The sequence below is a fragment of the Corylus avellana genome, chromosome ca5 (genome assembly GCF_901000735.1).
Source record: "Corylus avellana chromosome ca5, CavTom2PMs-1.0".
In the NCBI taxonomy this organism is placed as follows: domain Eukaryota; kingdom Viridiplantae; phylum Streptophyta; class Magnoliopsida; order Fagales; family Betulaceae; genus Corylus; species Corylus avellana.
In genome coordinates, this window is record NC_081545.1 from 28,342,231 (window position 1) to 28,357,823 (window position 15,593).

At 38.5% G+C, this 15,593-nt stretch overlaps 3 protein-coding genes and 2 pseudogenes across 3 annotated transcripts; 1 reads left to right on the top strand and 4 right to left on the bottom strand.

The window, feature by feature from the left end:
• Positions 1–1,070: 1,070 nt before the first annotated feature.
• Positions 1,071–2,301, bottom strand: LOC132181055 (uncharacterized). Its single transcript, XM_059594100.1, has one exon. It carries the CDS (start codon positions 2,246–2,248, stop codon positions 1,205–1,207), a length of 1,044 nt encoding a protein of 347 aa, XP_059450083.1. The 5' UTR covers positions 2,249–2,301; the 3' UTR covers positions 1,071–1,204.
• Positions 2,302–3,196: 895 nt separating this feature from the next.
• Positions 3,197–6,436, bottom strand: LOC132182085 (uncharacterized; annotated as a pseudogene).
• A 237-nt stretch (positions 6,437–6,673) lies between these two features.
• LOC132182844 (uncharacterized) lies at positions 6,674–8,636 on the top strand (annotated as a pseudogene).
• Positions 8,637–9,118: 482 nt separating this feature from the next.
• LOC132181248 (uncharacterized) lies at positions 9,119–11,795 on the bottom strand. The gene is made up of 6 exons (XM_059594379.1): positions 11,330–11,795; positions 11,021–11,230; positions 10,837–10,916; positions 10,097–10,172; positions 9,673–9,798; positions 9,119–9,585 (listed from the first exon to the last, which is right to left on the bottom strand). The coding sequence occupies exons 1-6, from the start codon at positions 11,459–11,461 to the stop codon at positions 9,442–9,444; spliced, it is 768 nt and encodes a 255-aa protein (XP_059450362.1). The 5' UTR covers positions 11,462–11,795; the 3' UTR covers positions 9,119–9,441.
• Positions 11,796–12,574: 779 nt separating this feature from the next.
• Positions 12,575–14,997, bottom strand: LOC132182528 (pentatricopeptide repeat-containing protein At5g38730). Its single transcript, XM_059595798.1, has one exon. The coding sequence runs from the start codon at positions 14,745–14,747 to the stop codon at positions 12,975–12,977; it is 1,773 nt and encodes a 590-aa protein (XP_059451781.1). The 5' UTR covers positions 14,748–14,997; the 3' UTR covers positions 12,575–12,974.
• Positions 14,998–15,593: the final 596 nt, after the last annotated feature.

The following is a 15,593-nucleotide window of genomic DNA, read 5'->3' on the forward strand; positions in this document are numbered from 1 at the left end:
AATTCAAAAGGCATTGTATATAATCCTGATTTTGCAATGATATATATAGTAAACTTTAACTGTTTGCTATATAATTTTTTATTATTTAAATTTATTTATCACACCGCCCATACTTTTACCCGGTCAAAGTTCCTTCACAAAACAAAAATTCCCAACAAACTCGTCAAAATTTTAGAGGCTCCTATCTAAAACTTTCCTATTATATATAGATAAAATATCACATTTTTTACTGCAAGTCTCTTTATAACTCGAGCCATTCAATTGACATTACAACAGTTCACTTAAACACTAACACTAACAATGCCAACCACGCCACATCCTTCCATGTCATTTTCTTCCATAGAGACCCATGGCCATAGGTCTCTTACCAATAAGATCCACCGTTGTATTTATAACAATTGGGTCGTAGAGACCCACGGTCTCCTCCCATGGTTTGGTTGTATAAATTTGTTACAAATAAAGTGAGATAAAAATCATATAATCTTGAAGGTTGCATTTGGTATATTAGAATGACGATTCTCTAAAAACATGAATAAGTTCCTACGAATACAAATAGAATGATCATTCATATCTCCTTGCCTTCGGTAGACAACCAACACAACCAAAAGCTCTAAGGAGTAAGGGTGATCACATCACTCCCACAACTCCTTAGGATAGGATTCGAGAGGCTCGAAGGGTGACATAATCAACCCGACCATCACAACCAAAAGCTCTAAGGAGTAAGGGTGATCACATCACTCCCGCAACTCCTTAGGGTAGGCTTCGAGAGGCCCCAAGGGTGGCGTGATCGATCAACCTGACCATCACAACCAAAAGCTCTAAGGAGTAAGGGTGATCACATCACTCCCGCAACTCCTTAGAGTAGGGCATCAAGAGGCCCGAAGGGTGGCGCGATCAACCCAACCAAAAGCTCTAAGGAGTACATGACTCCCGCAACTCCTTAAGGTAGGCTTCAAGAGGCCCGAAGGGTGGCGTGATCAACCCCGGTACGGTGGTACCTACCATTGACGGTGGTCACATCCTCACAATTACAGCGCCATTAAGAAGATTACTTTCCCTGCATCAGTTGGTATTGTTGAAAAGATGGTAGTACATTTTGCATTTTCTATTTCAATAACAAGCTGAGACAGAAACAAGACGACTGTAATTACAAACAAAATAAAACAAAAATCATTCCAATTTTTCCTTTCTAAATTCCTTTTACTCATTCGCTCCAGTATTTCTCATCAGCATCCTTACCATCCTCAACATCATCAGAGCTCTCCATTAAACCCATCTTAAACCTCTTCACATCCTCAACGGCCACGCTCCTGAACAGCCCCACATCAACGGCCCCAGACACCATGTGATACCCGCGCCTCCTCAGATCATCAGGCCCATCGAAGGGCATAGCGAAGCCGGCCAAGTAGGACCCACCAGCTTTAGGCTCCACAGCCAACACGCCCTTCTCTGCGGCCCTCATCATCTCCTTCACCTTCTTGTTACCCGGGTCCCATAGATACCCCATGCTGGCACTCAGATCCAACGGCCCCATTTGAATGCAGTCCACCCCATCAATGGCCGCGATCTCTTCCACCTTCTTGACGGCCTCATCGGACTCCACCTGGCACATGATCAGCAACTCGTCCGCGTAATTACCCAAATACCCTTCATCGATGCCGTAGCTCGAGGCCCTCACGACCGTGTGGGCCGAGCCGCGGATCCCATTGGGAGGGAAGCGACAGTACGAGACGGCCCGCTTGGCGTCCTTTGCGCTTTCGATCATGGGGAACATGATACCCTGTGGGCCGAGATCCAGGGCCTTCTTGGCCCAGGTGGGGCAGCTCTCAGGCAGTCGGAGGATCGCGGGGGTGCGCGTGGCGGCCAGCGCGCGGAGGCAGGAGAGCGCGTCGGAGATGCCGCCAGGGCCGTGCTCCATGTCTACGACGACGAAGTCGTAGCCGGCGAGGCCGGCGATCTCGGCAAATGTGGGGGATAAGCTGAGAAGGAAGAGGCCATAGAGGGTCTCGCCGTTGTGGAGACGGGATTTGAGGGTTTCGCGGGTGGCGATTGGAGAGAGATCAGGGGGTGTGGTGGCGGGGCTTTGGGATTTGAGAGGGGTTAGGGTTTTGAATGTGGTGGTGGTGGTGATGGGGTATTGGGTTTTGAAAGGGGAAAGTGTTAATTTGGAGGGATTGTTGTTGAAAGTGAAGGACTTTGCTCTGATGGTTGAGAGAGTGGAGGTGGAGGGACGGGTGAGAGTAGCCATGGGTGTTTCTTTGGATCTTCGGAATCTCCGTGAATCTTCAGTATTTGAAGACGACAACAGTGGCGAGGGTAAATATGGTAAACTCTTTCTTTTTTCTTTTTCTTTTAAATTTTGAGTTTAGGGTTTTGACTTTAATAATATTTTTTATATTTATTTTGCAAAGGTTTTTTTTTTTTTTTTTTTGTAAAAAAAAAAAATTCATGAAATTAGAATGGAAGAAACATTTTTAATTTAGTCTACTAAATAACATCTTATTCCATAACATACATTTTTAACAAGATTAACCGAGCTTGTAATAATGCATACGAGAATCATATGGCTTAAAAATTAATGTCAATTTAGTAGAATTGACTAAAAAAATTTACTTTAATCTAATTTGGTAAGATTACATTTCAAGAGTGTTTTGGAATCATACTCTATGTCGGTTATCTACCCCAAGAGATGAGCGAAATCTTATCTCCTTTAGGATTTATTTGGAAAGTATTTGTAAAATTGTATGTTAATTTACTTTTATTTTTTTGAATATAGTTAACTTACTTGGTAATACTAAGTTTATTTTTTGACATGTCCACACAAAAGAAGGGGGAGTGGAGATTCGAATTAGTGACATCTACTTCATAAGGCGTAATTCACAGTCGATTGAGGCACTCATTTAGGCAAAATTGTATATTAATTATTTTAAGAGAAGTGTGTTTTTTCAAAACTGTTAGCAAACGATGCTGTTCGATGAGACGGCTCTAATCTATGATGCTGATGATGAGCACCGGAGTGAATGAAAGTATGAAACTTCATTTTACTACCGCTCTCGTTTTACAGTAAACAGTAAAAAAAGAGTTCAAAGAAGAATGACAGAAAATAATACATGATGAAGAAAATTCTGTGAGAAGAGTTGATCACAATGACCAAGAAAATCACAGATATGTCTATAAGTTGTCTTGTATATATGGGCCCTCTCTTTTTTCCCATTTCCCCCTCTACTCTTGTATGGGAGACTGCAATCTAAACAAGATCTGAAAAGTTCACTTGGGGCTATAAAATTTTGGTGCCCATGGGGCATAAAATGGAAAGAGTCATAAGCAAAATTGGTAGATCATGCTAAACTGCTGATGCAATTTGTTCTTCTTTGGTTAGAGTTTCAAAGCAGCTTTTGCCATGGCCAGAGCAGAGCACCCTCATAGCTTTGATTTCCACCAATAAACCCACTCATGTGGACAAAAACACAACCAGGAATACCTGCCTCCCTCGACTGTTCTTCATCCCTAAGACCTCGCCATTGAGCAGGGAGAGGCTTTCTGCTCTCAAACCTATCAGGAGCTACTGCCACCGCCTGCACTCTCCAAGATTTGCTCCTGTCATCCTGGACATTGTGTTGCAATATGTATATTCAGAACTCTCAGCAAAATATATGCCATAAGGAGATATATGGGAAACTTATATAAAACGAGATTGGTAAACAACACGACAGAAGTTGAAAAAAATAAACAAGGGTTGGAGACAATAATCTGATGTCCATGACAGAAGTAGAAAAAAAAAACAAGGGTTGGAGACAATAATCTGATGTCCTTGTGATATAAAGTAACTAATTTAAGTAGAACAAAGGGAGACAAACCGGCCCCAATACAGACCAAGTTGATGATAGTTAACAAAACATCATTGCCTCTCTCTCTCCCTCCCTCATCATTGCACAACTGAGAATTAACTCCATATTGAACAGGGTATGCTTAGAACTTATCATTGCCACCTGATCTACTTAGGCAAAATACATCCCATCCATCTGAAGGACCCAGAAAAGGAAAAAATTTGAAGAAGATATATATAACTACCTGATAAAGAACATATTTGATGGGAGGGTCAATCTTCATCTCCTCCTCAAGCTCAAATAAGTGAAGCTTCCACTGTAGGGCGAAAAATCACATATAACACTTCTGAAACATCAAGTATATCATTGATAGACATTACAGTTTGCCATAATATAGTAGTTAATATCCTAAGCAGTATCCTTTTAATCAAGAAAATCACATAACATTTTCTGAATGAGAACAAAATTGATGTAGATATATGGTTACCACAATATAGAAGCTGATATCCTAAACAACATGCTGTCATTCAAGAAAAATCAAAAGCAATTCAATTGCACTGGTTATTAAATTTCTCTACCATTACCAGATAAAAAAACTATGACACGAAATACAAAGAATTATAGAAATTCAAACGTATACTAGAGAAGAAAAAGACATAATTGGAGTATTAGAAAGATCAAAGGCATGAACATCCGACAAATATCAATGAATATGGATATGAAGTGGCTTTAGACTAACGGCATTCCATACCATAGGCCAAGAGGGAGATAAGTATTGCCAACTTACAGGACAGAATGTAGTTAAAACCATAATTTCTCCCACTAGGATCACTATCCCGTCTTGCTGCAAGACACTCCATTACAATTGACCGTGCTGGTAACCACGATTTTGCATGAAACAGAACACTCTGAAAGTTGAAAATGGTTGTTATATTGTATGCATAAACGCACGAGCAAAATAATAATAATAATAACAACTATGAACCCTTTAAATCCTAATACCCTTGCAGGTGGCTGGCAAAGTAAATGTGTTGATGAAAAAAAAAATACAAAAAACAAATTCATAAACATCCATCAACTATGAGAAATCCTCACATCTAAAAACTCACTGCCAGCCAGAGCCATCGCTCGTTTAAAGGCCTCATTCTCTTTCTCAGGTGATTGATCAGGTTCTATCCAATCCAAATTTAATCTTCCAACTCTTGAAGATAAGTGCGTATTATTCACATATCTCGGAAGCTTGTCTGTATCATACTGATTTATCCCATTGTCGACAGCATCAATTGCCTGCAAGCATAAATAAAAAATGTACAGAAATCTCATTAACCACCAGTTAGGACCTACAAGAATTCAACATCATTGAAGCCATCTTTAGTGATATTTCCAAAAAACATTAGGCTGTTTTAGAAGTCATTCAAAGCATCCAATGGACATCTTTATCTAAATGACCGAGGAAGTAACAGAAAACTATATTGGAAATAACCTTATCTCAAAAATGCACAGCAATACCACGAATGTGTAAGAAATTAGTACCTCCATGAAGCTCTTGTATACAGCCAAAAATAAGCGGTGCACATCCGGGTGCTCCTCATCAACTCGAAGCTCCTTAGCTATTATCTCCTTTCCAATGCTAAATACCAACAACAAAAAATAAACGTAAAATTCAAAAAATGCGACCAAATCATTAGTCACATAACACTAAACCAAGCTGTGTTAGATGCATTCATTTACCACATGTAAACCATCCATATGCGCTTTTGAACAGAGAGATTAGCTTGTAGACAAGACCAGCACTACTGAGCTTAGTGGAGAAGCAGTGCCCAAAAACCTCTTCAAACCCTTTTTGGTGATGATCATACCGGTCCCGAGTTGGATCATACACGCCCCCAACATCAAGAATAGCATCGAGACCCTCCAACACCTGCAAACCTCAAAACCATTTAAAACAAAAAAAACACATTCTCATAGAACACTCAAACAAAACCTCCATTTTAGTCCCTAAGATTCGACCGGACCACTCTTAAGGGCCATGGGGTGGCCAAAGCCACCCCCAGCCCCAACTAGGGTGGTCCGGCCAACCCCCAATGGGTGGCCAGCCACCCCCTAGTTTTTTATAATTTATTTTTTAATTATTTTTAAAATATATATAATATTTTATTATTATTTTTATTAATTGGACAGATATCCTATTTATGTCCTCAGGATCTCTTTAGAGAGATCCTAACCATTAATTGGATATTCTCGAACGGGAAAGAATCCTATTCCGAGTAAATGTGCATTGGCTTGAAGAGAAAATAACTCAAACAACTCCTTGCCATTGCATGCCTCTTTCCTGCCAAGTGCTTAATTGGCTCAGTGCTTCATACACCAGCATTACGTCCAATCCGCTACACTAACTGGCCAAGTTTAAATTTGTTGTCTAACTTAATTTGATCAACCACTACATCTAATCCAAAAGCTATCATGTCATTTAAAAAAGCTTGCATCTCATTCTTAGTTCAATTACTTCACCTCTTCCCCCATCACCGATTCTCCTTTTACTTCTCTACCGCCTTTCCATCACCGGCCTTTCCATCACCGTCGAGCTCCTCTCCGCCCTCCTTAATCATCCCCAATAATTATTCCAATCATGTATAATGTATAGGATGGTGGGTGCTAACCCACAAAATATACTGCCCTTAGAAAATATAGATAACCTTGCTAAGGCAAATTTTATTCAACAACGTAGGATAATTTTTTAAAGAGACACGAAAGGGAGAAGAGGATTCAAACTAGTGATTTTCACTTCCTAAGGCATGGTCCATAGCATATTGAGTTACCCTGGGACTATATTACTCAAAGCAAAATGAAGGAACATAAATATCTCAAAACTTGTGTTCGTTATGTCTTTGAAACGTGAAAAAGGAGGATAAGCAAAGCTGTTTGATGGACGCCATGCCCACCACAATCAAACCCACTTTGGTTCCTTCTCCAAACCCCAACACTCTTCTCGTCAAGAAAGTTTTCCATCACATCACCCATCTTCAGCAGAGCTTCTTCTTCTTCTTCTTCAAGGTCTCGGCTCGTAATCGTGTAATGCAACAGCTGGAGGAGAGTGGTAATCTGAAGGATGCACTGGCGGGTATAGTGGACGAGCGAGTACAGGAGCTGCTGAACAGAGAAGAGAACAGGGGTTTGCTTGATGGGTTGGAGAAGGCGTCGAAGAGGGTGGAGATGGCCAAGAGAGAGGTATCTTTTGGTTGTAGTAAAACTAAAATCTGCATGATGCATAGTGAAACTTATAGGACACCTGAATGAAGTGGTCTGAGTTTGCTTGTATTAATATTTAGATTTAGGGTTTAGAAGAGGGTTTTCACTCTAATGTCATGCTTTGAAGAATCAGGACTCCTGTATCATCCAATCACTGCCTATGTAGTTTTTTTGTTTTTTTGTTTTTTTGTTTTTAATGGGTAGTTCAATTTACAGTGGAGTGAAGATGGAACAATTTTGAACTCCAAAAGATTATTGAAATTAGATGGTTCTGAAACAATTTGATTGTGCTTTATCATCACAAGCACATACATTCCCTATTGTGGGGGATTTGTCTCTTCGTGCAGCCGAAGCAGGTTTAGGGACTTCGGCGAATTTTAACCCAACAGACTACCTTGTTTCTTTGTTTGATTCCTTGATTTGAGTTGCTAAGAAACTTCTTGTTACTAATGATGTTCAATGCTGTGCACAATTAAGATTGCAGAATGTCTCTTCATGCAGCTGAAGCAGGTGTAGGGACTTCGGCAAATTTTAACCCAACAAACTACCTTGTTTCTTTGTTTGATTCCTTGATTTGAGTTGCTGAGAAACTTCTTGTTACTAATGATGTTCAATGCTGTGCACAATTAAGATTGCAGAATGTCAAAGGGAGATATAAGAAGCAGGAGAAAAGGTTGAAGAAGCAAAGTGCTCTCTAGCACTAAATGTGGATGGATTTGAAGATGGAGATGCTTTTGTTGAGAAAGAGAGCAAAGAAATTGACAAAAATGAGGAGAGATTGGCGTCCATAAAAGCAAGTTTTATTTCTGCCCTTGTTGGCACCCTTGCAGGGCTGCCCATCTCCTTCACTCAGGTGACAAGAAGTTCTCAACTCGTACTTCCTGTAGCAATTAACTTTGTCAGTTGCACCATGTTTGGAGTTACATTTCGATATACAATAAGAAGAGACTTGGATAATGTTCATCTTAAGACAGGGACATCTGCAGCTTTTGGCTTTGTTAAAGGTATGAAATATGTGTAAAAGTAACCAATAGGGCAAGGTTTCAAGCATATCAACACAATAATGAAATGAGTGATGTTATTTAGTAGATTGTTATACTATCATACAATTGGGATGATGTGAACAAGTGTTGATTTTCATTGCCGCATCATCAAGTTATATAGTAATCGTATAACAGTCTATTGAATAGTATTACTCTAATAATTTTTTGATTTTGGAAAACTTTTATATTTTCAGGTTCTGATATGAAAAATGAATGCAGGTCTTTCCATGCTGGCCAGTGGACCACCTCTGGAACTAAATACTGGAAGCTTCTTCTCACATGCTTTTGATGGAGCTGTGCATGTGTATGAGAATCTTTTTCTTTTTGTTTTTGCTGCTGTTGGTCTAGAGTATTGTTTTAAGATGAGGCTACTTAGTCCTTTTCCTATCAAAAGATCAACTTCAAGGTGATGTCCACATATATTAATGCCATATTTTCAAGCCAATAATACATTTCCATGTCCTACTTCAAGCTACAATGTTTAATATATATGCAAAGAGTAATGTTACTATTTATACCCATTTCACACTTATTGCCGTGGTGTGTTTTAAATAGTTTAATTTTTTTTTTAGTAGTTGATGTAAGAAATTATTAAAAGCACGTCATGTCAGTTGATGTGCAATGAGTGTGAAGAGTAGCATTATCTGTATACTAAATTTTTGTCTTAGGAAATGTGGTACTCATTCACCATTCATTGTAATTATGGTTTTGATTGTTGAACAGTTTCCTTTATCTATTTGACCAAATCTCTTTGCTAACAAACATGTCTATGTTTAAGCCCAAACCTAGAATCTGAAGTTAGCTGAATCAAATCGGATCTTGCTACATTAGAGAACTGGGAGTAATCGCATTGGGCGGTGTAGGCCACAGCTGGTATTTTTGGCTGTGGCCAAATGTTACTGTTCGAATGAAGTATTAGAATAAATCTTGGGTTGGAATCCCAAGATTTGGCAATGGATTATCTGAAAATTTTCTGAAGTTCAAGTGTTTGACAATGGATTACCTGAATGTTTTCTCCCAATAATAATAGCAAGAAGCTATCATCAAGACTAGTCAGTATAACATTCATCTTATTTTGTACAATGTTTGCTTCGAAAATTCAACCAGTAAAATGTTACTGCAGCATGATATCGAAATATATAAATCTAAGTAAATAAACAATTAAGATGTAAAATACAAAATGCAATCCAAGGATGAAACCATGCAGCGCTCTTAACCCTACTCGGATTGTCTACTTAGAAGGAATTACTCTCTCTCTCTCTCTCTCCAAGCCAGCATTATCGTCAATCAAAATTCATATCTAATGCCTTGTTGCTGACTTGCTAGTGATTTCTCTCATCATCTAACCAATCTTCATTCGAGGGTTCACGATCTTCTGATGGTTTTTTGGGAACTCCCCACCTCCGAATCTCATTTCTTGATTGTTTGTCAGCAGACGGCAAATTAATGTTCTCTTCTTTCCTCCCCTTCACATTAGAAGTTAAAGCCTATGTCAGACAAGAATATAAAATCAATCCTCCATATTCTAGAAAACGTGATTGAACAGCTAATACCTCCTCAGAAATTCCTTCATGCCCCTTTGAATGGTCTTTCTTTCTACCCATTGATGAAAGGTGATTTGCAGCCTTGCTAAATAATTGAAAGCCCTGAATATCTCCATTTTTTATGCTTGCTTCCAGCTGAAAATGATAAAAAGAAAAAAGTCCAAATCACAAAAATATAGATATACGAGCATTCAGGGGCTTCCATCATGATGAACTCTAAACCACTGTTCAAGAGCCTGCATTGAATCACTGCAAACCAAGAGACCATAATATTACTGATCTTTAGTCTCTCTATTTTGCTTGGTCATAATTTAATTTATTTGCTAAATGTGGTAAGGGAACCCTTCTAATTTAATAGGGGATGGGGGGAAGAAAAATTTTGTGCTCAAGAACCCCTAATCAACAGTGCACCCAACATTTGATAAAGTTTTACCTGAATGTGAATTATGCATAATACAATGCTGGCAATAGGCAGCCAGCTCTCCTCGGGCGACAGTGACAAGTTTGACCTAATACATTAGGAGATCAAAAGAATCATGTATCTCATGGCCCCAAATCGCAGTTAAGATTACATGCCACCAGAAAAGTACTAAAAATATCAGGTAATATGGCATTCCAGACATTCTAAAACATAAAATTTCATAGCTGTAACTTAAAAGCATAAAGTAATTATATTCAACGGAATTATGTATGCTGGCCATGAAACCAGCATTAGAGTAGAAACCACCGAAGTATTTCACTGCTGATCAGAAGAAAATCCTCAAGACATTTCATAAACTACAAAACAAGGAAGCAGAACCATTCGTCTGACAAGAATTACCGTGAAGCATAGAGATCAAAAAAATCACATGGTTCATTAAACCAGGTGGTAGAGCCAATGCACCAACAGGCAAGCATATTGACAATTGGCAATTATGATCTATCACATGCAAGAAGACAATAGTTTTGAATGTCAAGTACACATTCTATCGGGTCCATCAACAAACAATAACACCAAATGAAACTTTGTTCTACATGAATGACACGAAATCACACACACACACATTACTTGCTAGTATCATACTGAGCAAATGAAGTCCATACGAATCATGTCCATGTCAAAGACTAAAATTGAGCTTCTCAAATACAAAAAGGTAAACAAGAAAAGCTTTAAAAGAGATTATAGAATAAAACCTTAGGTATGGAGCCAAGTATACCACTGCATACACTGCATAACGCCTGTTCCCACTATCCAGCCACGCAAACACCCAACTCTAATAACCAACGAAAAAAACCCAAATGTGAAAAGGGAAAAAAAAAAAAATTCCAAGAAATTTTAATAGTTAGAGAATCAAAAGAAAAAAGAAAATAATTTTACCAGCCAATTGAAGTAAGGGACAAAGCTAATGATCCCCATAACCGAGAACCTCGTATCAGCCAAATCAAAACCCGAATCACCATCACTGTCCGGAGCGTTACCGGTGTCCGGAAAAACCAGCGAGCTGAGCATACAAGCACCGATTGCGGCAGCGAATGGCGCGTCATGGGCGAACTCTGCTCTACACGTTCTGTTCCGAATCCTCTTCTTCTGTATAATTAACAAAAGAAACCAAAAGAATAATTAATAGAGTCGCTCTATGTTTGGTTGCCGAGAAATACTTTATACAAGCCAGACAATGGGTTTTACCTTTTGGGAGCGGGGTTTAAGGGTGTAGAGGGAGGAGAGGAAAGTAGTGGGCGGCGATGGAAGTGGGAAGAGAGGAAGCTTGAGATCGAGCCGAGTGGATGAAGAGAATGAAGCGCGTGTGAGAGGGGTCATGGCTCGCCAAGCATGTAACGAGCGCAGAGAGAGTGTTCAAGTTTCAGAAGAGAGAGAGAGAGAGAGAGAGGTTGCTCAACGGTGGGGAAAGCTCAACGGCGGAGCCCGAGAACGGCGGCGGAGGAAAGGGGTTTCGGTGCTGTCGCCGGTACCCAAAACCGCCCCTTCATTCTGTCTCTCTTTCGTCTAAACCCATCCACCAAAATCCAAAGCAAAAAGATTCAAGTTTCAGAAGAGAGAGATATATTTTAATACATAAATTAAAATTAAATTAATTACAAATAGAATTATATATAAATATTCGCTGGCGATGCAGGTCGACTGATTTTACATGATGGGTGGGAACGTGGAAGTATGGTGGGTAGAATTTTGTGGGTATGTTGTTGCTGCTTCAGATTCGATTTGAATAAAAAAAAACAAAAATTATTTTATTTTTGTTGGATTTTTTATTTTTGACATATCTTAGGAATTTCTGATTTCAATTTCATACGACATAAAATGATATGTAATTTAAGCCAACTAATAGACTAATTTTGTATTTGTTCCTTTTTTTTTCTTTTTTTTTTTGTATTTATTGGCCCCTTGGATTTTTTTTTTCTTTTTTGTTTTGTTTAGGAAATAGTTTAGTTTATTTTTATTTTATTATTTTAGTTTTTAAAAAAATAGAAGTATTATACAAATATTAAAAAATTGTGGCATTTTTGACACATTTTGGTAGTTTGATAAGCTACTTTAATACATTTTAAACATTGTGAGGCTCTATCGTAAACAGCTGTTAGTTTGTGGGGCTTTTTTAAATTTTTCCCTTAAAAATTTGAAACGTTAAATCCTTTTTATCACAAGAATAAAGTTTTTCTCCAAAGTTGAAAATTGTTTTTTTTTTTTTTAATATTTATTTATTTATTTAGTTTATTAAATTAATATCTATTCAAAATGCATGTGATTTTTACACACATTTTTTAAAATGCATATAAAGTTTATGTGTATTAAGACACATGTCCGTTTAATAACTTGTTAAAATTTTAAAGATTTCATTGAAATTACTAGAAATCTAAAACCAAGCCAATGTTATTTTATTTTATTATTATTTTTTTTTTTGACATGTCCACACAAAGAAAGGGGATGAGAGATTCGAACTAATAACCACCGCTTCATGAGGCGTGGTTCACAGCCGATTGAGCTACTCCTTAGGGACAAGCCAATGTTAAATTGAATGGTCTTCCATATCAACTTAGAGAATACCCTAATCAAGTCTTGTCTGGCCTTACCTGCAGCACTGCTTCCTTGCCCATTGAGCTCAAAACGACAGCAAAGAGAGGAGACTGAAGATGATTCTGTGATCATAAAGAAAACTAAGCTCCACTAGTCAGCCATCCACAGATGAGGATGCATAGACACACTAGATAGCAAGAGTATTTGCACTCCCCAAAATGATAACCTTCTCCGTTTGTGTTGCCACGCCCTTCTAGCACCAAAAAAATTTGAGTCTCCAACTTCAGACACATCTCCAAGGTTACTTAATCTGCTGCATTTCCTTAATAATATTTTTGGACATTAAGCCTCTCTCAACCATATGATCCCAAAAGAGCGGTAAGATGCTGTTGTCACTAGCATAAGAAGCATTGAAAGATTTATAGATTTTCAGTGTTATCATCAACCTCCTTCTGTCCATTTCGTCTAACATCTTAGAAGCAACAGTTGCCTTATCGGCTTTCAAGTAAGCATATGCCAGACTAGTGTATATAACACTGTCTCCTAGTATACCCTTCTCTTGCATAACAAGGAATATTTTTTCAGCAGAGTCAACTCTCTCTCTCTTGCATAACCTTCTTATCAGTGCCCTGTACACTGAGAGATCAACACAAAGACCTCTTTTCACTAGGTCCTCCGGGAGTCTTATAATTGCACCTTCATTGTCTTGGTTGCAATAACTGTCTATAATCCATGAGTAGGTGCAGTAACTTGGAGAAAAGCCTCCATCAAGCATATCAAACAACAGCTCTTTAGCACTGTCCATCTCCTGCGCTTTGCAGAATCCATGAATCAAAGCTTTGTATGTAAATTGGTCCAGCTTCAATCCAGCCTCTATCATCTTGTTCTTAACTTTCAATGCAGACCTCATATCTCCTATTTTGCTGTAAGCATTAATCAGTGTGTTACATGTGACATTGTCAGGTTCAACATTCCTCTCACTCATCTCATTCAAGAGCTTATTTGCATCCCTTATCCTGCCGTCTTGACACAACTTGCGGAGAATTGAATTATAAGTAACAACTCCGGGGTACAACCCCTTAGCCTCCATCACCTTGTGCAATCTTAAAGCTTCTTCAAGGTCATTTACTCTGAGATGCCCATCAATCAAAGTAGTGTATGTTACATGATTGGGAGTAGCACCTTTAATTTCCTGGAAAAGCCTTAGAGCCTCTCTCATTCTACCTTCCCTAGAGAACCCATAAATAAGGGAATTAAAAGTAACAATATCAGGACTCACACCTCCTGTTTCCATTCTATCTTGCACAGCCAAAGCCTCATAGTGCATACTCCTCTTGCAGTATAATGAAATCAACGTATTATATGTAAAAAGATCAGGAAAAACACACTTCAATTCCATCTCACTTAACAGCTCCTCTGCCTTCTCCACATCCCCAGACTTGCAACAAGCATGCACCAACACATTATAAACGTGTATGTTCGGTACAACCCCTACCCGAACCATCTTCTTAAAGACTTTCCATACCATATCAGTCATCCTATCCTTAACCAAACAATTCAAAAGCACAGTACAAGCATGCAAATGAGGCTGTAACCTGTGCACCCTCATGAACTCAAACACCTGCATTGCATCCAGGGTCATCTTCGACTTCCCGTAAAATATCACAAGCCAGCTCAAAACATGCGAATTCACATCTGGGTCATCGTAATTCCTCACCAGCGCATTCAAAACCGAGGTTGACGACAGAAAATCCTTGTGCGCAATTTTCTCAAGCAAGTCTTGTGCAGTTTTGAAGTGCTTATTCTTAGCGAGGATGTGAACCATGGTCCATGAACATTGCAAAGAGTGCTTATAGTTAGCAACAGATTCAACCCACTTGAAAAATTCCCAAGAAAGAAGCCAAGGACCGCGACTATAAATTGAGAGCTGTAGGAGTACCTGGAGGATGGTGGTTGAGGTGAGACTGGAACCAATCTTGGGTTTCAAGAGGTTGTTCCAATGACCCTTTACTACAACTGCACAAATAGTTTGAATCAACTGGGTCTCACTAGTTAAACAAACTAAGGCAGCCATAAGTTTTGTCGTAAAATGTTGTCACATTCTTTTTGGTTCTAAGTATGTTCAGGGGTGGTTCATAGGTTTCAGGATGTTGATTCTCTGGACTAAGAAGCTCAATAGAAGTGGCTACGTTGACAATCCTCTATATTCATTTCTGCTAATTTATCCTCTGAGAGTCAATAGACCTCGCCGCTGAGCGAAAATGTACAAGAAAAATGAAGTGGGAGGGGAGAGTGAGGCAGAGGAAAACTGATAATTAGGAAGATCAGGCACATCGTCCTATATAGGTGTCTAAAAAATCCATAGCACTAGTTTTTCAACCCTTCATTTCTTTTCATGAAAATTTTGAAATTAAATTTAAACCTTTGAAAAAATTAGGACGTACAATTTGTGACGCGACTCGTAAATATGACACGAATCTAACATAAATTTAAATTATTAGAGTTGATAAATCTGACAAATTTAATTAAATGAGTCGGGTTAGAGTTGACTTATATAATTTTATATATATGTCTCGACACAATGCAAACCTAACACATGACATAATAACTATTAATTTTTTATATAACTCACGAACTCAATACAAAATTAGAGGGTTAAGATTGAGGGGTTTGTTCAATTTAATTAATGAGTCAGATTAGGGTTTACCTATATAATCTTATACTCGTACGGTCGTATCTTGAGGTTGTGTTTGCCAAGACGCTCGACCGGACCAAGACCTCAATCCCAAAAATTTTTTTCTCAAAATCAATCACAACATTCTTATTTTTTACATCAAATCTATCACTTTTTATCATTACAAAACAAATTTTTTAACTTTTTTATATAAAATATTCTTACTTTTTTCTCTCATATCAATCG

What these genes read in the sequence shown, in the direction of transcription:
- LOC132181055 (XM_059594100.1), bottom strand. Translation starts at nt 2,248, where the DNA reads ATGGCTACTCTCACCCGTCCCTCCACCTCCACTCTCTCAACCATCAGA.
- LOC132181248 (XM_059594379.1), bottom strand. Translation starts at nt 11,461, where the DNA reads ATGACCCCTCTCACACGCGCTTCATTCTCTTCATCCACTCGGCTCGAT. An exon ending in TTAAACCCCGCTCCCAAAAG is followed by an intron (nt 11,231 to 11,329) that starts GTAAAACCCATT and finishes TTAATTATACAG; the next exon opens with AAGAAGAGGATTCGGAACAG. An exon ending in TATGCATAATTCACATTCAG is followed by an intron (nt 9,799 to 10,096) that starts GTAAAACTTTAT and finishes TATCATTTTCAG; the next exon opens with CTGGAAGCAAGCATAAAAAA.
- LOC132182528 (XM_059595798.1), bottom strand. Translation starts at nt 14,747, where the DNA reads ATGGCTGCCTTAGTTTGTTTAACTAGTGAGACCCAGTTGATTCAAACT.